Source organism: Monopterus albus, unplaced genomic scaffold, assembly GCF_001952655.1.
Source record: "Monopterus albus unplaced genomic scaffold, M_albus_1.0 scaffold708.1, whole genome shotgun sequence".
NCBI classification, from domain to species: Eukaryota; Metazoa; Chordata; class Actinopteri; order Synbranchiformes; family Synbranchidae; genus Monopterus; species Monopterus albus.
The window spans coordinates 1-23,584 of NW_018128588.1; the positions used below are offsets into that span (position 1 = coordinate 1).

Consider the following 23,584-nt stretch of genomic DNA (forward strand, 5'->3'; position numbering starts at 1 on the left):
GTGGGTTTATTTACAGTTTGAGAGAATTATATACATTTTGTTGTTACTTTGCAGATTTAGACAATACAAAATGTAATCAACAAATTATGGTGTATGATAGTTTTATGTTCAAGTTCAATATGACTGATTCTCAAAGGCATAAATGGACGAATGCATGGGCCAAGTGAGCACAGTCCCAGGTCTTGTAGACAAAAGCCTACCAAGAGACACAAAACAACAAAAAGATGCAAAATGACCACAAAGAATTGCAAAACAAGATGAAAAACAATGCAAAACCACCAGAAATTGATGTAAAATGTTTTCAAAGAGATGCAAAACTACAAAGAAATTAAAAACCTCTGAAAAGAAACACAAATCAAGCACACAAAAACAATAAATCACACAAAATGGCTGCAAAAAGACAAAAAAAAAAAAAAAAAAATAAAAACCAGCCAGTAAAAGAAACAACTATATACGGATGCACCACAAATACACGCAATACATCTCCAAAGAGAAATGAATATACAAAAAGTGACCATAAACGTGTGCAAGACATTTTTGTGTCTCATATGTAGAAGCAGTCGGAGGCCCATTCTCTCCTTGTCATTGTCTCATTGCCTGTATTGTATGTGACTGAACATATTAACTGTTGTGTAGTACAGATTTTACAAGATGTCATTTTACTTTAGATTGCACCATTCTATTGTATGTTGCCTAAAACACACAGAGAGCCTTTGTGGCAGAAACAAATTACTTGTGTTATCATCCCTGGCCATTAAAGCCGTTTCTGATTTATGATATGGAGACTTTGATACTTACTACACCCCTAACATGAAAATCAGGTTTATTATCTACATTTTATTGATGTTCTTTATGGCATCAACCATTTTATACAGTTACATTTACTTTAATGGCTCTATGTAATATATAACCATCATACACCTGCATCTACAATTATGACAGTTATTAGTTTGAGCTAAACTGTTACTTATACAGTATAATTCAAATCTCAACCGTAGTATCTGCGTCGTCTTGCTTTGTCCCGTCTCTCTGGTAAAATCACCTGTGTTAATGAGGTGGTTACAATTATTTTTTGTCGGTTGACCAACTGATATTTTGCTCATTAAACAACAGATGTGTTCAGCTACAGCTCTGTCACAACAGAACTGAAAGTATTTATGAAATGCCAGGAAGAACTATGTAAATTGTTTAAACAATGCCACAAGGTTTGTTTTCACACCATGTCACCTAAACTAAAATGTTCATTTGCGATTTAAAATGAATGACAAACACTTAAATTACAGTACACCGACCAGCTTCCAGCAATTATCTAAAACACCGTCCACAGTCCAGTGCTTTACCCTGATGACACAGTCCTATGCAATAAAGATGTCTGTGAGTTGAGCAGAGATGAGTTGAGCCTCTCTTCTCTGCTCAGTCTCTCCTTCATCTCGGGCAGATGTTGTGGTCACTGACGAGTTTCTCCATCCTCTTTATTTTGCGTTTGTTCTTGGGCATAGGTTTTTCATACATGCCGTTCCTCAGCAGGTGCTCCTTGCTGTGATGAATCTGAGCACCGTGCTGCAGCTGGAACGAACACAGGGCTTTCAGAGGCCTCAGCAAAACCTGGACAAACAGATGGTGAGAGGAGTAATGAAAAACTATTTTCCACTGCAACCTCTGTCAGCAAGCAGATTTCATTACAACCAATTCTGTTACACCAGTGTGATGACTCCAGAGCTTGCCTGATGAAAACCTCTGATCTAATGTGATCTACAACAAGAAGCTCTGCCACATTATATAGGCCAGTTTGTATTATAACCTTTCCATGAGGTACTACATACAACTACATGTTTACTAGTGAGGTTGTAGTTAGCAGTTGTGTTGCTGTGACATGCATTATATTCAAATGTCTTCCTAATATTTTGTCACCCATAACAGAAACACATCTCAATATGATGCTGTCCAGATCAACATCATTACAAACACAAACATGTAATTTAAACTGAACATTATTTTTGTAAAGGTTGAATTTAAGGCTGAGCTGCTGTACTGAAATGCATTGATTTTTACAGGGGTACCTATGAAAGTGTATACTGTATATATTTCATTATAAAGTCACTGTAGAAATACACTAACCGGCCATTTTATTAGGTACACCTGAACAATTGTATGCAATTCAGTGCAACACCTCAAAATGTTTCAGTTTTTGGTGAAATTGTCATAAATGTATCAGATGTTAAGGCGGAAGTGTTGCACATACATGCATACAGTTGTACAGGTGTATGTAATAAAGTGGCCGGTGAGTGTATTGGACAAATAGAACAGCTGATGCTTCCACACTTCACCTCTTGTATAGTGTCATTCTGCTCCAGGATGGACAGGGCGACAGCAGCGCATTCCAACGTGGACAGGCAGATGTTGGAGGGTTGTGTGCGAATAACATACTGACTACTAGATAGAGTCCTGTTGAGCTGCACCTGGTAAAACAAAGCAGGGGTAATCAATAATGTGGCAGTCTCACTCTGCTGACATATCAAAAGCAATGGCTTTTATGGACTGAAATGATAAACCTTACAATTTTCAGGTTTTGATACTATGGTCAGACGTTTTTCAAACCATGGCCATTCAGTGTTTTTGCATTCAGTAATCATCTCTCCATATAGTAGCTTTCATTATTAGTGGTGGACACCGGATTCAAATTACTCACCTACGCACAGGAAACATCTCCAGGAGATGTTTCTGAGCTACTAGTGTAATAACAACACTTCCTACTGCTGCTAGTCCACATTAAAATGTTCAACTGGTGAAACGCTGAGTGGCTGGAAACACAGTACATTTGTCATCAAGAATACCACTAATCGTTTTACAGGGAGCAATCAAACAACAAGGAGCGGCCACAGTTGGACTAAGAGTTTCAGGTCACAGTCTAATGGGGGTTTTATTGTAACAATATTATTCACAATTGTGTGTGGAGTATTGTGAAACTATCTCAGTCTGTATGCGTGCAGTCAGATTTGTGTGTGTGTCCAAGAATCTGTGAATGTTTGAGCTGATTTGTGAATGTGTTATGGGAACTGCAAGTTCAGATGTGCAAGGGTATTGAGATTTATAGATGAGTAAATGAAACTGAAAGTGTACAGAGCTCTCTGAATGCATACATACTGTAATATTTGTAAACTGCAAGTATGAATGAAAACTATAAATATTTAGTTTCAAGAGCTGGATAAACAGATGAGTTTGATTTCACCTCAGGTCAAAATACCCAAGCCTACTAGGAAAATGAGGGGAAAGAGAAGTAAGGTTAAGGCCTCCATTACACCCATCAGTGGGAGTAATGGAAGAATTTGCCTAGACTCAGGTGGACAGAGCACTCACCTCTATTCCAGCTAGATTTAGTGATTTAGGCTGATAATCAAAGATGATTTCTACATATAAATCTTATCTTGGACAAATGTACCTGTTCTGACAGACACAAATGAGGACAAAGGTTTTTGAACTGTTCACCTGTGGAGAAAATAAACCTTGCTCCCTCCTCTTTTATTGTGGTAACACAGTTGTACACACCTGTTTAGGTAGGTGGAACAGGCTGTTTTGGAGGAACATGTTTTTCGCCTGGCTCCAGGTGCCGTCTATGATGATCACATTATGATTTATAGTGCCTATTGCTTGGTGCTGCAGCAGCTCCTCTAGGTTCTGTGATTTGGGACCTGGGTACAAGATCAGTGTTCTGCTGTCACGACATACTGCAGCCAGCTCTGGGTGCCTGAGAGGAGAACACATGAGAACAAAAACTAAATATATGTGAATATTCAGTGATAGTGGTGTTGTGATATTAATGGATCAGCATGTCAACAAAATATACTCCTTACTTTTCCTCACTGAATTTCCTTCCAACTATGACATTGCATTTTCCTTGTGGCAAACAAGCAGCAAGTAGAGGCACCGTGCGAAGTACTCTGCTCTCCTGTAAATACAGCAGCGGTTAGAAGAGTTGGTTTTTAACCACGAGCCTCTCATACAGATGTTATTAGCTGCTATGTTTGATTAAATAATGAAACTGTGCACACAATAGAGTGTATGCAAACATCTGGTCAACCATGGGGAAATGACATATTTTGCTGATTTTGTAGTGAAAGGAAGTAAATACAACCTTGCAACAAACTGCCTTTAAAAATATATCTTTGTTCATAGATAAAAAACAAAATATGAATACATGTAGACATTAACTGTGGCACATATAAAGGTTTGGTCACCCTACTGAGTCAACAGTTACAGGGTCAGTCTTTTGGAAGAACAAATACTTTTACAGTATTACTTGCAGCCTCACTGTACAATTATACTTTGCAGAAAAAAATGGAAGCAGTTTGAACAAACAACACAACACATGAGCATGATATGAACTAAAACAATTAAGGTCCCTAAGCAGTTGCTGGGTTTAGGGCACTTTTACTAAAGTCAAGACTAGGACCACTTCCTCCAGCTGAGCATACAGGATCATGTTTGATGTCCAAGGTCTCACCTCTGCAGGATGCTGCACTACGTAGAGACACGTGGAGACCTCCAGGGGTTGTGGTGGAAGAAAAGGACAGAGACACACCTTCTGAGGGCGACTAGATGGGAGGAAAGTTGAAGACGTGAAGCTGTGATATCGCAGTTACTTCCCAGCTTATAGCTCCATCTCTGTTTCAGCTGGTCTTGAGCTTTCTGTAATGACATAAATCTGTTCCCTCGTTAAAGCATGCCAGTTACTGCAGGAGATGAAGAAGGAGGGGGCTCGAAAGATTTCTCTTCTACCTGGTCCAATCAACCACTGTAACTCAACTCGGCTAGCTAGCACTAGCTTCATTGTAATTCAGCTCACCGGCACCGTGAACACGTCGGTCTTTTCTCGCCGTCTTCTACCGGGAGGGTAGCTAGGTCGCTAAACCCGTCAGCTATTCCATCCTCCATCGAGGAGCTGTCGGGGGTTTCTGGTCCGCTTTCTCCGGGAATTGCTAAGGAACGAACACCTGGGGCGCTTGCCATGATGGTGTTAGCAAGAAGCTAACTTATCAAAACTCTTCTTCTTCTTCTTCTTCTTCTCCTTAGGTGTTTAGCGGTAGTGTAATTGTTGTAGAATTACTCGATTAGACTGAATTGTTTAATTAGCCCTGGGTGGTTTAAAACTCATGAGTGACAAAGAAAATATATTTGAGAAACTAGAAACGGCAAATAACAAATTGTTGCTGATTTTCCCCTCATCCAATCACTGCAGCCCTAGAAGCTATGACATATGCAGTCTATCCTACTGTACTTCTATGACATCGTTTCGGTGAGTAGATGGTACGCTATCAACTCACAGCTGCCGCCTGTCGATGTGGAGGAACAAGGTGATTTGAAAAGGTTAGACAATATGAATAATTTTACTGGATGAACACTGGGAGTCGCCAAAGGCCATTTAAACTGGGGGATGAGCTAGACATGTACAGTATAACACAGTGGACACAGAGGACACAAGCCTTAAAACGCAGCCATTTATATACCAAAACACACCTGAGCTCCAGATGGGACCTTTGGATTCAGGCCTGGAAGTGCCAGCATCTACAAATAATGCTTAACATAAACCTGCTTTAATAATCACGTGTAGGTTAAATGCTGCACTATACAGTCTATAAAATCTTGTGTTCAGCAGTTTGACATTTAAATGACAAATAGCTGCATATTCATAGATTATAGATTTTTCAAAGACGGAGGAGGACTAAATTTATAGCAATTTTAAAATTTTTCATTAGGGTAATTGGAATTTTTTGTGGAAAATTGTATCAAACACAAAGTAATAGTTAAACCAGACATAGCTTACAATATGTCCAACTACAGCTTCTTTTTGATTGCATGAAAAACACATCTTCTCGGTCATCATCTGGTGTTTTGCTCAGGGTTTTGTTTGGATAATACTGGACCAGGTGCAGACAGTTAAAATGTTTGTTTTAATGTAGCATAAAATGGAAGTTATGGTAAGCTTCAGAAACATTAAGGCTTAAACAGAGTTACTGGGTATAAAGTTCTTGTGTGAATATGCACAGATTCTGTTTACGAATGAGTACACAGACTCCAAATTGAGTCAAGGTGTCAGGTTAACAGCCGGCAAGGCTTATTTATAGCTGAAGATCCAAAGACTCTGACATGAACACCCATTTTATTCATACTTGTGACCCAAACCTCTCTTTTCAAACATGCTCTTCATGCACTCTTGCCAGCCATCTTACACTGGAGAGACTGGGTTATCCTGTGCAATAGTGTTTTGGATAAGACTTATTTTTTAATTCATGCAGTATATGTAGAGCCAAATACACTTAATAAAAACTAGTCTGAGATATACATTTATACTTTGTAAGACCAAATCTCAGTTAAATGATGAGTACTTCTACTGTCATTTTAATGTCATGAATGAACGACACAGCAACAAAAGCACTTGAAATTAAACTCTGAAGATACTGGAGCCAGACTAGAGTATTATACACTGTCTTTTGTCTTTAGCTTGTTCAGTTGTTGAGGCAAGTGTGCCTCCTTGCTTTTCTGGATTAATCTCTGTATTAGCTGCCTCTGATGTCTTAATATCTACTTCTTCTGGTTTAGTTTCTCTTAGTTTCTCTTCTTCTACTGTTGTAGGGTCAGTCTCCTCAGCTGCAGCAGGTTTTGTGTCTCTGACATTTATTTCACTGCTGTCTTTTATACTTTCAGTTTGTGAGGGCCCAGTTTCCACTGCAGACAATTTGTTGTCAGATAAAGAAACTTCAGAGGAGGGCTGCAACATTTCTTCTCCATCTCCATCTCCCTCATCTGCAGTCTCCGCTGGTGATGCTGTCTCTTTCTCCTCCTCCCTTGTTTCTTTTTCACCAGCCTCTTTCTTTTCCTGCAGAATAACATCAGCTGGAATCAGAGGTGTTAGGTCCAGACATGTCTTAGGGGTGGATGTTGCCTTTCTCCTAGGAGGGGCAACTGGCTTTTGCATTTCTGAATTTTGTTTCCACAGTTCCTGATTTGTATGTATGCTGACATCATCTAGGGTAAGATCATCTGTACTTCCCCAGTCTGGTTCCTCTGAGGGAAACTCAAAGCTTGAGATGCTAAGTGGATCTGCTGGGATTTCAGTGGCTTTTTCTGCTGTTATGGAGACACTTTTGTTTGTCTTGGGTTTACTCATTGTACTTGACTGGGTTTCATCCACTTCTGGTGACTGAGGGAAAGGAGCCACATCACATGGAGAAGAACTGGCACTGGACCTGAAGAAGTCTGTGAACTCCTCTGTGATGGGCTCCTCACCTGCTTCAGGCTTTGAAATAAAATCACCAAAATCATACAAATCTTGGCATAATGTTCGTGGACCTTCCTCTGGGTGTTTTTCTTTATCAGTTGGTTCTTCCACCACAGGTGTTTCATCTATCAGGACATATTTCTCCAAGTAACCCCTGGCCTCTCGGTCTGAATGCTGGCTGTGGAAGGACTTCTCAGAGGTCACACTGTCCGTGTCCTCTTCTTTGTTCCAACTGCCGATTGCTTCCTCATACAGGTCAGTGTAAAGGAAGGCCATGGCTTTGGGCTCCTCCAGCAAAATGGGGTTAATAATTTTTGGGGGACCTTCAGGTAGGAAAATTGGGGTCAGGATGCCCTCTTGGCTTCCAAATAAAGTCGAACCGCTTGGTTTTGAAGGTAGCTTGGAGGGCACTCGTCCAGCTGCTCCACCTCCATCCTCTCTGTCTAGACTCTTGATGAGGTCTGTGCCACCGTAGAACACTTCATCTAGAAGCTCACCGGTGATTTCCTCTATACTGATGGTGTCTGACTTTTCATTATCCACAGTTGTTTTAGTGTTGGTGGCATCTTTAGATGGCAGAGATTTCTCTGTGTCCTGGCTCTCGGTGGTACCTTCTGCCTCTGGTTCCACCTGCCCCTGCGTGATCACAGCAGGACTTCCTGGAGCCTGAGCATCAATCAGGGTGAATGGCTCAAAGTAGTCCACATTTCCAACAGCTTCTCTGCCTGGACGTCTAGCCACAGGAGCCCCTGGTGGATCCATTAGACATGGACCTATAGCAGGTGAGGGCTTGACCTGGTCACCTCTTGGTGCACCTGACTCTGTTGGAGCATATGTTGAAATCAAGAGCTCGTTATCCAGAATCTCGTCACTGGCTTTAGGAACAGGGCTCTCCTCCAGATAAGATAAGTTGTCCACCATCTCTCTGCTCTCCTCTTCGTCCACAGTAATCAGTTTAGGAGGAACAACAATGTTGAGGATTTCCAAGCCTTCAGACACTAAGCTGAATAGCCGTTGCTCTTTATCTACCAGAGGATCTGTCAGTTCCTCTTCATCGCCTTCAGTTTTCACATTTGGCTGCGAGACTCCCACTAATTCCGGCCTTCCTGATATGTTCTCAGAGCTTTCACCAAGGAATTCCCGTTGCCTGTCTGCCTTGCTCTTCTGTCCGCTTACCCTCTCCTTCATTCTCTTCTGTCTTGAGATTAGCTCATCATCCATGACAAAGACGATCTTTCCTGCTGGATGAGACCCAGGTGTTGCAGGCCGTACTGCAGCCAGAGAACTGAGGTCCCCAGCAGGGTTTCCAGTTTCAGATGCCCATGGTGTGGTGCAACGACTGGGGGTCGTCTCCCAGGCGATCCCACTGTCCTCGCTTTGCATAGTTACCATAGAGAAGGAGGAGTCCATCATCAAACACTGCATCGTAGGCCGGACCCCGTCATCGTGGACCGCCTCACGTAAACTGAAGGCACAGTAACACACCAAAAAATATGGCAGAGGTAAAGTTACACAAACTCTGTTCTAATTTTTCCCAAATGTTTGACAGATGCTTGTTCTCAGAAGCAACTCTCAGTTCTAGGTTTCTCATGTGTTTTGAAGTTCGGCCCATTTGGGTCAGCATTTCTTACACTGGGCCTCATGCAGAATCATTTTTGTATTCTTATGCCTTTTCATCTGTACATGTATTCCAAGATACACAATTAGCTGATTATGCTGATCTGAATGTGTTCTTGTCCTGTTCCTCTCCTCTTGACAGCCTTTCACACTCAGCACACAAACTGAATGTGGCTGGTAGTTTATTAGATACAAGCCAAAACTAATGCAGTCCAATAAAACTGTGCTACAGTAAATCTTCCTTCATGAAGGTGATAAGTTCAGCTGTTGTTCAAATTGTTTTAGAGATGTTTTGGAGAATATATTTGTGGATGGATGGATGAAATGATAGAAATGTCATACAGTTCAACAGCAGCCTCCCATGTGACCATACAGTTGAATCAACACCTTTCTCATCAGTTTCAACACAAATTATAACCTTAATGAAGGATTTAATGCCATCAGTTTCAACACAAACTGAACATTATAACCTTAATGAAGGATTTAATGCAGCACTGTTTTTAGACTACAAGGTGTACCTAATAAACTGGCAACTGAGCGCACACCCAAACGCTCACAAGGCAGTGGTGCTGAATTTCCTCCATTAGTTCACCATTTCAAATGGAATGATTATTGCTGATATCAACTATTGCCACTTAGCTTCTCGGGACTTGTTTAAAATGAAAAACTGAAGAACAGGAAAACTAGAAAGCAGACCACGTCACGGAGAAACCTTTGAGCATGAGCCACGGTAACATCAGCACATTACAATCACTGGTTTGTACCTGTTTTGAAGGTTCTCCACTTCGTCACTGGCATTGAGGTTTTGCTGACTAATATCTTCAGGATGCAACACTGTCATCTCAGTGTCAACATCTGAGCGTGCAAAATCTTCTGTTCCAGTGTCCATTGTTGCAGTATCTTGATGAATCTGCTTTAGCCTCTCACCATAACTCAGCGCTGCTCTGTTGATCACATTCTAAACAGGCATGCTTGAGTTTTCATGCTCAGCGTAATCTTGAAATAGAAAACTAGTCTTCCAGTGTTTCATGTGAAGCATTTGCAGCATGTTCACATTGGCTGAACCCTTGCATTTGGCATATGCAATAAAACAGGTTAATCTGAAGTTGCAGCCTGTCACTAATATCAACTGTTAGGAAAATGCATCATCATGAGGTAAATGTCTCTGCTGTATGTTTCTTGCCAGGTCTAATTTTGTTCTGGTAGCAGAGATCCAATGTCACAAGCCTGTCCGCAAGTCAGTTGTGGGCATTTAAGAGTGTTCAGAGAGTTCACTTTGGTTTTTAGTTGTGCATAAACAACTCCTATGTTAAACGTTTACAGCTGACAGTGAACTAGTGGTGAAACTCAGTGGGTAAATACCCAGTCTGAGCACCAACACCTCCACCTTTACTAGCCAGTCCCTGTAATAAAAATATTTATGGACTATTGTACTATTTTAATCTTAAAAAATCCACCATTTTTGTATCTGAAATGCATTTACTCTTGATCTGTGCTCCTATGAAAATGTCAGCCTTGCACCTGTTTATGTCAGTCTTGCAGTGCGACAGGGATACCACACAGGAAATAAAGACTGGGGGAGTTTTGCTTGTAGTCAGCGCGTTGTATCTGAGCAAAAGTTGTCCTAACCTGCTCAATGGATATGACAAACTAATAGTGTATCGGTGTCCTTAATGTAACATCAATCACTAATTTCACTTTGTTTCACTGCAAGACTAGAACTCAACTTGTTTAAGACAAGCCCTAGATACGACAAACTAATAGTGTACCGGTCTCCTTAATGTAACATCGATCACTAATTTCACTCTTTTTCACTGCAAGACTAGAACTCAACTTGTTTAAGACAAGCCCTCCCAACAACAGCATGCTGTGTGCTGAGGTTATAAATAGAACACAGCGTTAAGGCTTTTTAAACCTTTCTGGTTTGTGAACAATCCAAAAAGCAGTAGCTCTTCTGGCTGCGTCCTGCTGGGCACATGTCCGATGTTTGAGTTCAACTACACCAAAAAGAGGTTCTGAAAACAGATGTGTTTTTCATCTTCCTGCTTTGAGTCTCTCTTGACTGAAAACAAAATTACACAGACTAGCTTTAACTGTTTATCACGTTTTATCAGATGATATTCCAGTTTGTAAAATGGTGGAAAACCATTTTTGTCCTACAGTTTCAGGTTATGGGAAGCTCAGAGTTTCTGTAATGAGAAAGCAACTATAGTCTACTGGTTGGTTTCCAGGGATGGGGGCTGAGGAAATAATGAAAATACCACATAAAGTTGAGGTCAGTAGGGGCCCAGCATGACATTTTGCCCATAGGCCACTTAGAAGGTTAATCCAGCCATGAGTTTAGCAGATTGTAGTAATAACTTCATATCTTTTTAGCCCTGCTTATGTGCTGTTAAATTAATTGTAATTCAAGTGAAGATTAAAAAACAAGTTTACGTTAGGGATATAGCCTCACGGTAAAAACACGGTTCTCTCTTTAAATAGCACTTAAATGAAATTAATAACACACAGAAACCTATTAAAAATACAACAGGCACAGACAAACATTCTATAGTCATTCAAACTAAGTAGAATCTAAGTGAGAGCCTCCCCCAGGCTGGTTTAGCAGTGACCTTCTGTTGTGAAATGCTCCTGTGATCAAGAAAGAACAACACGATGGCAGGATTTTAATTTGCGTTTGTTTTACTATAAACTTTGTGTCTTTAAGCATGTGGTATAATCAACATTTAAGTCTTATTCAAATGTTTTAACCTTTCAAGCTGCAGTATTCAGAATTTTCAAGATGATCAAGTCACCTTTAAAATCATTCAAGTTTCCCAAATGTACCCAAACCAACAACAAGCCCTTAAATTTTGTTCAGGTGTACACACTGTAGTCCTCTTAATGTCACTGAATGTTTGGCAACAGTAAACCCCACACACCAGAACAAAAGTACCGCTAGTTAGCTACCAATGATGCATCTTTGTACCAAAGGCAACATCATCTTAAATTCTAATCTGTACATGAAAACATCATTTGGCAAAAGAAAAAGAAAAAAGATTCTCTGCAAATCTGGTCTCCTGCTATGTTTTCAAAAATTATTTTCCAAAAACAAAGTACCTCAACAGCCACGTACCGGCCGAAAATAAGACGTAAAGAAAGATCTTTGCTTTTGTACAACTTTCCTCAAAATCAACCTTCAGTTACTTTAGTAATAAATTAACAAAAAAAAGGACTTCAAGTCACAACAGAAACAAGAGGGGAAAGAAAACATGATCATCTGATTCACACACACACACACACACACACACACACAAGTGCACTATGCATTTGTTCTAGTAGTACTCATTAGAAAAGGTGTTTAGAAAGAAAACTTGTGAATAAAATCCCACCTCGCTTGTGATCTGTCCAAGAGAAGAGTAAAGTTACCTGAAAGTGAGAGTGGAAAAGTGTTGATTTACCCTCCGATGCTCCTTTTGTGTATTGCTCATATATTGTAGAAGAATATAAGACATAATGTAGTTGTCCTCGGCCCGTTTTGCAGGTCACAGGAGGAACAATGGTAGTTTATCCCTTCATCACCCTCCACGGTTCAAACTTTAAAAAAAAAAAAAGATCAATCTCCAAGTGCAGAAAAAGCTGGAGTCCTGCACATCTGGCTAGAAACTGTTCATCTGGCTGATAATGACCATTAAGTGGCTGAAAAAGTGAGGAAGAAGAAAGGAGATGGAGAACAATCGCCAGCTCCAGGCGACAACAAAACGCACCAAAGCAAAGCTCAAAAGTCTTAATAAATGACGGAGCAGAAAGCAAAAATTAAACAGACAAAAAAATTCCAATAAAAAAAAAAAAAAGAAAGAAACCAGAGACTCTGTGTCGTCAGAGTCAAGAATCATCTTGAGTGGCGCAGAGGGAAGGCATGGCGCAAGCAAAGCCCTCTTCACTTGGCTGTAAACGACAAGGATGTAGAAAAATGTATGTGATTGATGCATAAAGTTGTGTGTAAACATATTGTTTTATGCGTATCGTATACATGTAGGGGAAAAAAAAAAATTCAAGTTGTTGTAGGTGTCCATGAGAGTGTGAGCCGATGTGCAGGTGATTTCTCCCGGCTACTGTCTCTCTCTCTCTCTAGCTACCTTCGATGAGCTTAGCCAGCGTGTCCCGCAGCTCGTTCAGCTCGAACAGCTTACTGTCCAGCAGCTCCAGCAGGGAGCGCAGGCTCTTGTGAAAGGCTTCCCTCTCCAGCTGGATGCTCTCCAGACGCTGCTCCAGGTCGCTCAGCTGGGCCTCCAGCACCTGGTTCCTCGACTCCGAGTCCTGACGCAAACCACAAATTAGACACTTGGACATTTAGAGGAAAAGCTGGTGGATCAGGAAATCCAGGTTTTCAAAAATCTTCCAGAATATGTTATTTATACAGTTTGGGCAAGTCTGTGTTTTGTTGATTTTTGAAGCGAAGGAAAAAGGAAATTAAATGTTTCTTTTAAAATAATTGTGACCATTTATTTATAACTTCTTACTACCTACTGGCTGACAGGTCTGTGTAGTAACAGCGTTTGCACATTTTTCAGAGGTGGTTACTACAATGGACAGGAAGCCTAAGACCTAGCACTTTATATAATGGTACATATTTGTAACTGTATCTGGTCACAAGTTTAACCAGATGTACCTACCTGTGTGGGATACACTGACTACAGTAACGTTACTATACGATCTTATTGTGGATTTATTGTGAAATTGCGGCTTTTCACTAAATGGGAGACGTCGTTACCGTCAGAGTATTTCCAGCTCGTTATTCTCACTCAGCTGCTCATGTCTCCGGCAGCACGGGCAACAACATGGGCCTAATGGGCTGCATGTGTTTCTGTAGGCACAGTGCTCTACTCACCTGTAGTTGCTGTGTAAGGGAGTCTTTCTGAGACCGAAACTCATTGGCACTCTGCACCTCTTCTTTAAGTCTCTCTAACTCCTGCAGGTAAACAGAGAAAGACTAAATATTAAGATCACATACGACGGCTGTGTGGACTGCTTCTCAGCGTGCTAACGTCTCCAGGTAACACACCTCCTCTTTGGCCTTCAAAGCCAACTCCAGCTCTTCTATCATATGGTTAAGTTCAGTCTTATGAGATTTGATCACTGTTGTTTGGCTGCTCACACACTCCAACTCAGTCACCTGGAAAACAAAATAAATCTTTCTCAAGACATGGTAAAAAAAAAAAAAAAAAACTTTTAACAAATCTGATGTTTTCTCTGGATAGCGATTACCCGTTTGTGCAGCCTCTCGGCTTCCTCCTGATAGGCTGCCAGCTGCTGTTTCCACTGTTTGACGTTGGCTGTGGACTCGAGCAGAGCCGCCGTCAGTTTGGCATTGTTCCCCTTAAGTGCGGCAAGCTCCGCCTCCCAGTGCTTACTGATGCTGGATGAACTGGAAAGATGCGAAGAAGAGAAAGAAAAACCGCTGCTAATAATTATCACTGATTATATTCTCAGCCTGAGGTAGTTGGGCAATTAATGAAATACATTTGACATATTCAGTGAACAGCTGTGACCTACAAGGCGAAAAGCATTTTAGGTTCACTTTTCAAATAAGTTGTCCTGCTGCACTAATATCTCCTGAAGCTCTGCGGCATCTCTGGGAGTGTGATCAGACAACGTGAAGCACAAAACTATCTCCACTCATTCAGTAGGTTGTAATTAATAGGAACCGTGTGTGCAGTGTTCTAATGTGCTATCCAGAGGCCTGGGGACCAAATTAATAATGAATGACTGCGCTCTGTGCCAATTTAACTTTAAACCAGCACCCTGGGAGTCACTGACAGACAAGAGACCCTGACAATCAGGCTGCTCAATGTCATAATTTGTATCTGTGAACAATTACAAATGTTGTTTAATAAAGAGGAAAGTGAGGAAAACACAACTGTAATAAGACTATATTTAATTATATCTCTGTCCCTGGGAGTGTCAGAGTTACCTGGCTGCATTTTACCTGTGTGAGAAGGGCAGTGCATTCTGGGAAGGATCTGCTCTAGCTTCAGTGTTTTGAGGTGTGTCTGGTGTGACTCTCTCGTCATCTGTACCGTTGATGCTCTCTGAGGTCAAAGGTGACTGTAGATCGCCTGGTGCCGACTCCTGATTTGACATGTTATTGAAACAGAAAACATTTTTAGAAAAAGAAGTTCAGTTTTCTGAGGGAACAGTTCAGCATTTGGAGAAATTAGCTTATTTGCAGAGATACCACTCTTATGTCTATAAATACATAGCTAGAGCCAGGAGACATTAGCTCAGCTGAGCATAGAGACTGAATGCAGAAAAAGGCTGATGGCCTGGCTTTGTTCAGAAGTTAGAGAATACACCTAGCAGCGCCTCTAAAGCTCAGTAACTAACACACTCTGTAATCTGTACAAAAACAAAAGTGTAAAAAACTGCATATTGTGGTTTTACATGGGATAAGACAACTCTAGCTTGGTGTTTTTAACATTTCAGCTTGTGAACATATACAGAAAGAAACATACCATGTTAATTAGGTAGCTCTAGAGGTGCAGGTGGGCAGACTTTCATCAAGGCTCACTGTTTTCCCTTGCTTCCAGCTTTTATGCTAAGCTAAGCTAACCACCTGATGCGAGTGGTTTCTCATAAGAGTGTATTTCCCAAAAATTTCTAACTGTTTCTATAAGTCTGGATTAGGTGACAACAAATCTTGTGTGATGAATTCTATGCTCTCAAATTTTAACAGGACTTTCTTCTGTTGTTAGAGATCAGGAGCCTTTCGAGTCTCTAAACTATGAGGACAACAAATGATTAATTTAAATATTTAAATCATGAAACTGTTTCTTCAAAATTTTGGCTGAGGTGCAGCAAATCTGTAACTATACAGAATCCATCGATTGATTGTTCTGCTTGTGAAAGTGCTGAAAATAATGATAAATGTCCATCCAAATGACCCAGAGCCCAACGTGACACACTGTTCAACCAACAGTCCAAACCTCCTATCATGACATTATTACCAGCAACATTTCACAGCTGAATCTGTCTGCAATGAGCAGTGATTCACACAGGCTGGCACTTCACTCTGGTGTCATCAGGAGTCTTGTCATTAACACAGTCACACTGAATTAACACAGACACTACATGAAACTTAATCCAGTGTAGAACACATTAGTCCTGGTGGTTACAGGAGGCAACACTATCATCAGATGACAGGACATTTTCTCTGAGTATCAATCTGTACTTTTGGTTGTCTGTTCAGTCAAACCTATCGGTTTTACAGACCACTTTGAGCCCGAGCTTATGTGCTAACTTTACAGTGTGTCCTTAACACACTGGGCAACTGTGGTTTAGTTGATAGAGCGGTCGGAGGTTCGAATCACGGTGCCTGCAGTCCACATGTTGAAGTGTCCATGGGCAAGACACTGAACCCCCAAGTTGACCCTGATGGTTAGAGCCATCGGTTGAGTTGGCGCCGCAGATGGCTGCCTCGGTTCTGTACTGGAAACAAATTCCTTGTGTGTAACATACTTGGCCAAATAAAGGTGATCATCTTTTTTCAGATGAGTCATTTCAGAACTGAGACTCCATTTTTATGAAAACAGTTTTTATTTGTGAGTGGCAACTGGTCAAACATCCCTAAATGTAGCAGACTGACTTTTTGAGAGCATGAAGTGTAGGATCATCTGTGGGAGGTTTGTGGGAGATGGGGATCCTCTGGTTCTTAGGATAACAGATGAGGTTGTTAAAGAACAGGGATGGCAGGGATGGATGACAGGGATGAGCCAATAAGAAAGACTGTCTTATTATACCAAAACAGTGCCAGCTGTATCCATCAGAGCGCTAACACACTTTAGTGAACATTTTCTTTCTTAATGTCCAACAGAGGAAACGCAGCAGGAGAGATACCACAGGGGAGGGTGCACCACCAACTCAGTAAGACTGGGAAAAGTCACTGGTCAAAGTCAAAAATACTTTTTCTCCAGTTTTCTTTTACCTTCTTTTTACCCGGTTTGTTGACTGACAACACATTCCGTTTTACAGCTCCAACCTGAGGAGGAATGAGGAGGTACAACAAGCCACAAGGTGTTAGCTCAGTGGCTGTAACAGGATAATGCTGAGTGGAACATAAAGCAACTTATCACAACACCTGTAAGCGGTGCTAAAGGTAAAGTTGTACATGATTACATTAATAAACAGGCACCATCTTGTAAATCGGTATGCATCACCTCATTATACATCCATGTGACGGATCAACTGATTGCAGGAGCAGGGAGTTCCTACTTTCTGACATTACTAATGTAACTTCAGGACAGATGAGGCTTCTTTTGGTCACCTTGTGGACATGCAGCCTGCAGGCCAGGTAGTGTTCGTTTCTTTCTACCTGCAACTTGATGTAGACTGTGTTGTTCTCACTACTGCTGCCAGGAGCTGTCTCACTGAAACTTCATGTGTCATGTTAGCTACCTAGAGCCACCAGATGCCTGGAGAGTCGTCAAAAACTCCACATGTAATCTAGCACGACACTGTGGCTGTTAAGTTTTCCCAGCCCCTGCTGCGTGCACGTGCTCACCTCTTGTCAACTAAAATCCATTTGTATGGTTAAGTTGACTTCTTCAAAGACAGATCCAAGTGCAAAATGCATGAAGGACACAACACTGGTGAAAGAGTTTGTTACCTGGGAGGGAGTGCTGGTGAGCTCCATCTTCTCCTGAGACCTCTCCTTAGCCAACCGTGCTGCCTCCTTGAATTCAGCAAACTTATCTGCAAACTATAATAATGAGAGTAATTAAAACCCTATATGTCTGAATACAGGACAACCATGACTATCTGTTTTTGAGCATAAGAAACACTTTCTACCATCGTCCTGTTGGGTGTGTTTTCCTGAGATATCAAACCGTCATCACTGAAGCCTCTTCTCTCATATTGGTGAAACATGACTTACAGTAATACGTAAAACTCGCGTCTTTGTATGCTGTATCAGTCACAGATTAACACTCCCTCATGCTGACTCTTGAAGAGGTCAGAATGGGTTTCTCTGACAGTTCATTTTCTGACTTGTGAGCTGTGACAGGTGTAATTCTTGGCTGTTTGACAGACCTTAATCTATGGGTCATTTCTGCACTAAACATGTCAGGAAATGTCTCAAACTTGTTTTCAGTCGTTATGAATTTAATTCCCCATAGACAGGAAATCACGTTTAGTACTGATAAACTCTGAAAGACTCGTTATGATCAGACTGAAACCACTCACTAGCCCAGCAACATTATAGCTATAAACAATTCATAATGCAACACCACTGGTACCGTCTTCTTTTAGAAATAATATCTGATGTAAACGTCTAGCCCTATATAACCCCAGTGTTTCAAGCCTAATTTAAAAAAAAAAAAAAAAAGCACTGTCCTATATGATGCTTCAGCCGAGCACATGCACACTTCCATCTCTCGGCATTGCACTGCAGGTCTCTGTCCTGTGCTCTCACCTTGACCAGGTGGCTCTCAGATGAGAAGCCGAGGCCGTAGACAGTGTTGGCCCTGCTGTCGGCCCACTGACCAAACTTCTGCGATGTCTTGGTGAAGGTCATGTTGGGGGTGATGGTGCTGTTGATAATGGCCTGTAGAAAATAAAATGCACGTGACTGAGCCAGACAGTAACATGTCAGGTTCAAAGGTAGAAATATAGATATTGTTTGTTAAAGCAGCATTGACTGGGGGAAACAGTTCGGGCAGTAACTGGGTCAGCTGCCTTGGGCTAAAACAGCTGGATGCTGATATCTACTAGGACCAGGGTGTGTGTATGTGTGTGCATGTTGTACTGTCATGAGTTTGCATCCCTACTGTTTGGTAAACAGGAAACAATCAATGATGAGTTCTAATGTTATTGATCTGTGTGGCAGGACGAGAGGTGAGCACAGGTGGTTATGACAGCTTTAAAAAATGAACTGCTGCTACTGTCTCTCACATTACTCTTATGTAAGATGCCTTAAATACATTTGAGTGAAATAGCAGCTGACAACTTGTTTTTCTGGCGCTTTCTACTGCGTCACATGGCTCTCATCATGAAACTTTAAGAAATGCTAAGATACCAATACACAGACCAGAAATTCAGAGGACAGCAGGTGAACTAATAAAAACAAACAAACAAACAAAGATCTGTCTGCTCTGTGTTTGTTTTGTTTGTGTCTGCTGAGAGGACTTACTGTTGTCTGGATGATAAAGCCCTCCAGCACCAGCCCACCCGAACTCTGCTACTGGCAACAGCTAACTTACTGGTTGAACAACAGCAGCCATCCACTCTTACATAAACTATGCTAACTCCACCCCTGCAGCTCTCCCAACACTAAAATAATCACTGTCACATAGATATGACAAACCCGACGACATAAAAAGCATAAAGAAGCTAGGCTGAGCCGAGAGGCGGAATATGTTGACAAACATGCTGATCCAAATGTTTCTGATTGTTTGCGATGATTAGATAAAACTGTACCGATCCACACTGGCCAAACTAAGAGGACATACTTTCTGGGGTGATGAATTTGTATATTTTTGTGTGTCTGAGCAAACAATCAATGGTAACATGATGGCAAAGACAAAGAAGACCAAACAATTCAGCCTTTAAAATGGAAAAAAAGACATTTAGGTTTTATGAGGACACTAATATTTCGAGCCAAAATGCAGGACAATATCGATTATCTATACCCCTTATTCCTGAACAGGGTCGTGGGTGGGGGCTGGAGCCAATCCCAGCTGGCACTGGGCGAGATACGGGGTCCACCCTGGACAGGTCTCCGAACTATCACAGGGCTGACATGTAGACAAACAACCACACACACTCACACTCACTACTATGGGCAGTTTAGAGTCAACCTAAGCTGCATGTCTTTGGACTGTGGGAGGAAGCTGGAGTACCCGGAGAGAACCCACGCAGGCAAAGAGAGAATATGCAGACTCCACACAGAAAGCCCACGGGTCGGCCGGGACTCAAACCCGACAGCACTAACCACTGCACCGCTGTGCCACCCAGGACAATATCTAGATGCTATTTACAAGTATACCTATTACATTTCAGAATTTAGCTGGAATGAAATATGAAATACACAAACATGGTTCTGAGTGCTTTACTTGTGCGCACCTTAGACCCATCCAGACTGATGATTCGGTATACGTTCCTCGTACTGTCGAAGAAGTAGGAGACTGTGACAGCGTGTTTACTTGTGGGAACCCAATTCTTCTTGGTGTTTGGGTCGATCTGGAAGACGTGAGCCCGTGTACTAAAGATGGGCTGCTCTCTACACACAGAGAGGGGAAGGAAAGGGAGATAGAAAATCAGTAGCTGGTTATATTATAAGCCTCAACTCTGATGTTGAGCTGTCTTAAATATAGTGTGTGCACCTGAACACTGGCCTGTGAGGAGGGATTAACTGATTTGATTACACTAAAACCAATTAATAATAAAACCAGACTTGCAGGTATTGCAGGAATCCTGTCACAAAGCAAGGCTTGGCTGCAACTAATGACTATTTTCATTATCAGTTATTTTGCTGATTTACTCAAGTATCGATTAATCATTTAAGGGGATATTTACAAAAGCCGTCAAGTTTTCATCACGTATTTTCCTATATTGTCAAATATTATGGCAACACAATTTTTTTAATTGAGCAGCGTAAGAAAAGGAAGTGTTAGTACTGAGGATTGCGATGAACTAGAAGAAGGTGGAAGTTTCCCACAACATCCAAAATTCACTTTCCTGCTGCAGACTGGATGAAAACAAGTGTTTTATGTGCTGAGGTACACGTACAAGTGTAACACAAAATTTCCCTCATCATGTTATGTTGTAAAGCTGCACAAGAGCTGATATCAATTCACTCTGAATCAGCAAAAATGACTATATTAGAAATAAAATTGTCCATAGAGCAAAAACCAATAAATGTAAAAATATTAACGTTAGCTCCATAGTATGGACTTGTTGCAATGTTCCAAAAATCCAACAATCACTTCATTATGTGGAGTTAATGAACCTCTGCAGTCAGTGAGTGATGAAGGCAATGCCATTAAAACTGATTTATGGTCAAAATAAAGCCTTACACAAGCTGGACAAAACAGTGTTATAAAATCATACTGCAAGGAGTTTAGCAGCCTAAATGATACTTACTCTGCTGTTTCACATGTGTATTTTGTCTCAAAATACCATAGTACTGGGAATAACTTGAGGTACAGTAGAACTGAAAGTGATAATGGTAAAAGTGATGTGTTGTGCTACACTGAGGAAATATGACTGAGGATTATTGTTGAAGAGACGTGACATGGAAAGACCCACACGCATCCCGACAGCTAGAATTTAACAAAACAAATGTAAAACTGAGTGCTTTAAAACCTATCACACAAAAACATTTGTACAGTATCAGAATACTTCATTTGGACTCAGAAAGGTTTGGTCAAGTGTGAATAATTATTAGTTGCAGTTCTGTTATCAATATAATAATTCAATATAAAATTTAAGCAAAAAAAACAAACAAACAAACAAAAAAAAAACAAAAAAAAAAACAGCACTGCCACATGTTGTACACACCAGGGAGGTCCACGGAAGTGGCTGGGGAAACCAAAAAACAATATCGCCGTTTGGGGTTTTCACACAAAAAAAAAGAACAGCAGAGCCAGGAACACACAGGTGAATAACGCAGGCAGGACAGTGGTCAGTGTCGCTGACAGGTCTGGTAACAGACAAGAGGTTTGCCAACGTTGCTGGAGATTACAGGTACTCACAGGTGAACAGACTGGAGGCAGGAGAGTAAACAGCATTGAGGTAAGGAGACCGAGTCAGGGGAGCTGACAGCTTCGCTGGCAGAACAGGAGCACACAGCAGGTAATGTGGGACAGGGGACACACTAGCGTCACTGGGAATTCAGGAACTCACAGGTAAGAAAAGGGACAGGTGGTACAGCATAGTTAATGTGGGACAGGGGACACACCAGCTTCACTGGGAATTCAGGAACTCAGAGGAAAGAAAAGGGACAGGTGGTACAGCATAGCTGGCCGAACAGGAACACAGCAGGATATGCTGGGACAGGAGACAGAGCCAGTGTAGCTGGAGGAGCAGAAACTCATGGGAAAGTTGCCTGAAGCTGGAGAGATCACAGCGTCGCAGGGAGAAGGTAATCAAAAAACTGGAGAACGGAGTCGAGTAGCAGAGATTCACTTCGTCAGCATCATGAATAACGTTAACGAACCAGCGAAAGACAGAGAAAGGAGGAGGTATTTATGGGCTGTGGACTGGGAAATAATGAGCCGCAGATGAAAAGACTGAAGGGTGATTGTGAACTAAAGCAAAGCTGGGGCAGGTGAAGTGACACAGGGCAGGAAGTAAACCAAAATAAAAGCTCCCAGAACCAGAAAATAAGCAAAAACATAACAATAACTGTTAACATTTATGAAAAAACCCTGAATAAAAAAAATGTAGAATAGAATCTGGATGCCTGAAAGGCAAAGGAGGAAAGGAGGAAAGAGACAGACAGGCAGCCGAGATGGGGGCGTCTTTCTTGAAACCTACTGGCTGGTGTGTGGGCCGGTTCAGATCAAATTAGGCACAAATTATGCATGTCATTTAAAGCAGAAAAAGAAAGTGTAGATATGCTAATTCATTTCTACTTTTAAAATAACACAGCTGAACAATGCAGCAGAGCCCACACAGACATGGACAATCACCATCTCCCTGTGAGCACAGAGATGCTGAGTGACAAGCCCAGGAGCTTGTGCATTGGCAGCACAGGAGCAGAGGTTGTCACAAATCACAGCAGGGCCTCGAAATGACTCTCTTCAGTGCTGGTGCAGCTCCTGAGCAACTTGCATGACAAAGCAAGTAATAGGCTGATTAAAAAATACAACAACAGGTTGATCAACTGGGGCCAACAACATCATGTGGGTCCAGATCAATACTGTGGAGGGAGTTGGTACACTTCCATATTTGTTTGGCAGGTGCAGCTGTGGAGTTACTGACAGTGTCTCTCACTGTCACACCTGTGGCACCTGGCACAGAGGCAGCACAAAGTGGCATGCCCAAATGTGCTACAAAACCACAGGATGTTTTATTTGAGGCTTCGAACAAGTGTGTGCAGGTCAGGCTTGACCAGCAGAGTGTATATTGACGTGGAGATGGTGACACGAAGCAATCATGCCACAGGTGAGTTGGATGCAGCTGATGAGTAGGCTCTGGACAGTTTCCAAAAAAAGCTCCCAGTGTCTTGGATTAAAAACAAAACAAGGTATAAAGTTCTGGCTGTAACTGGTCTGAATGTCTGTGGAAATACTGTTTTACCTGGAGATGCAGACTCTGTTAGGAAATGTCCCAATTTTCACACAGAAAAGCAAAGAAAAGGACTGACAAGTTATTGTCTCCAGCCCGAGAGAGGGCATCTTTTTTCCACTTTACAATGTGAAGCATTACACCTTAGTCTAGCACTATAACTGGCTCATAAGTGGTATTTGGGAATCGTAGACTAGATAATGAACCTCAATTGAAAATTGGGGGAGCTAATATAGAACGAGTATAAGAAATTAAATTTCTAGGTGTCATAGTTGATGACAAATTCTCCTGGAAATCTCATATCAGATATGTTCAGCACAAAATAGCAAAAAACATATCGATATTGGCAAGGGTTAGATATATTTTGGACTGGAAAGCACTACGTATTTTGTATTCCTCATTGATTTTACCATACTTAGAGTATGG

General features: G+C 41.4%; 2 protein-coding genes across 3 annotated transcripts in view; both read right to left on the bottom strand.

Moving 5' to 3' along the window:
• Positions 1-437: 437 nt before the first annotated feature.
• dtwd2 (DTW domain containing 2) lies at positions 438-5,315 on the bottom strand. Its single transcript, XM_020588983.1, has 6 exons — positions 4,844-5,315; positions 4,502-4,592; positions 3,852-3,946; positions 3,547-3,745; positions 2,328-2,459; positions 438-1,605 (listed from the first exon to the last, which is right to left on the bottom strand). The coding sequence occupies exons 1-6, from the start codon at positions 5,005-5,007 to the stop codon at positions 1,426-1,428; spliced, it is 861 nt and encodes a 286-aa protein (XP_020444639.1). The 5' UTR covers positions 5,008-5,315; the 3' UTR covers positions 438-1,425.
• Positions 5,316-11,553: 6,238 nt separating this feature from the next.
• The window catches only part of homer1 (homer scaffold protein 1), an 18,353-nt gene continuing 6,322 nt past the window's right edge, over positions 11,554-23,584 (bottom strand). The window contains exons 2-9 of one of the 2 annotated variants that reach the window (XM_020588985.1): positions 19,991-20,147; positions 18,342-18,473; positions 17,538-17,630; positions 14,862-15,004; positions 14,141-14,300; positions 13,938-14,048; positions 13,764-13,844; positions 11,554-13,192 (exon numbers count right to left, since the gene is read on the bottom strand). In XM_020588985.1, coding sequence (XP_020444641.1) covers positions 13,004-13,192; positions 13,764-13,844; positions 13,938-14,048; positions 14,141-14,300; positions 14,862-15,004; positions 17,538-17,630; positions 18,342-18,473; positions 19,991-20,147 — 1,066 coding nt within the window. In that variant the 3' untranslated portion in view covers positions 11,554-13,003. The remainder of the gene's footprint in view (positions 13,193-13,763; positions 13,845-13,937; positions 14,049-14,140; positions 14,301-14,861; positions 15,005-17,537; positions 17,631-18,341; positions 18,474-19,990; positions 20,148-23,584) is intronic. The other variant, XM_020588984.1, reaches the window with a different exon arrangement.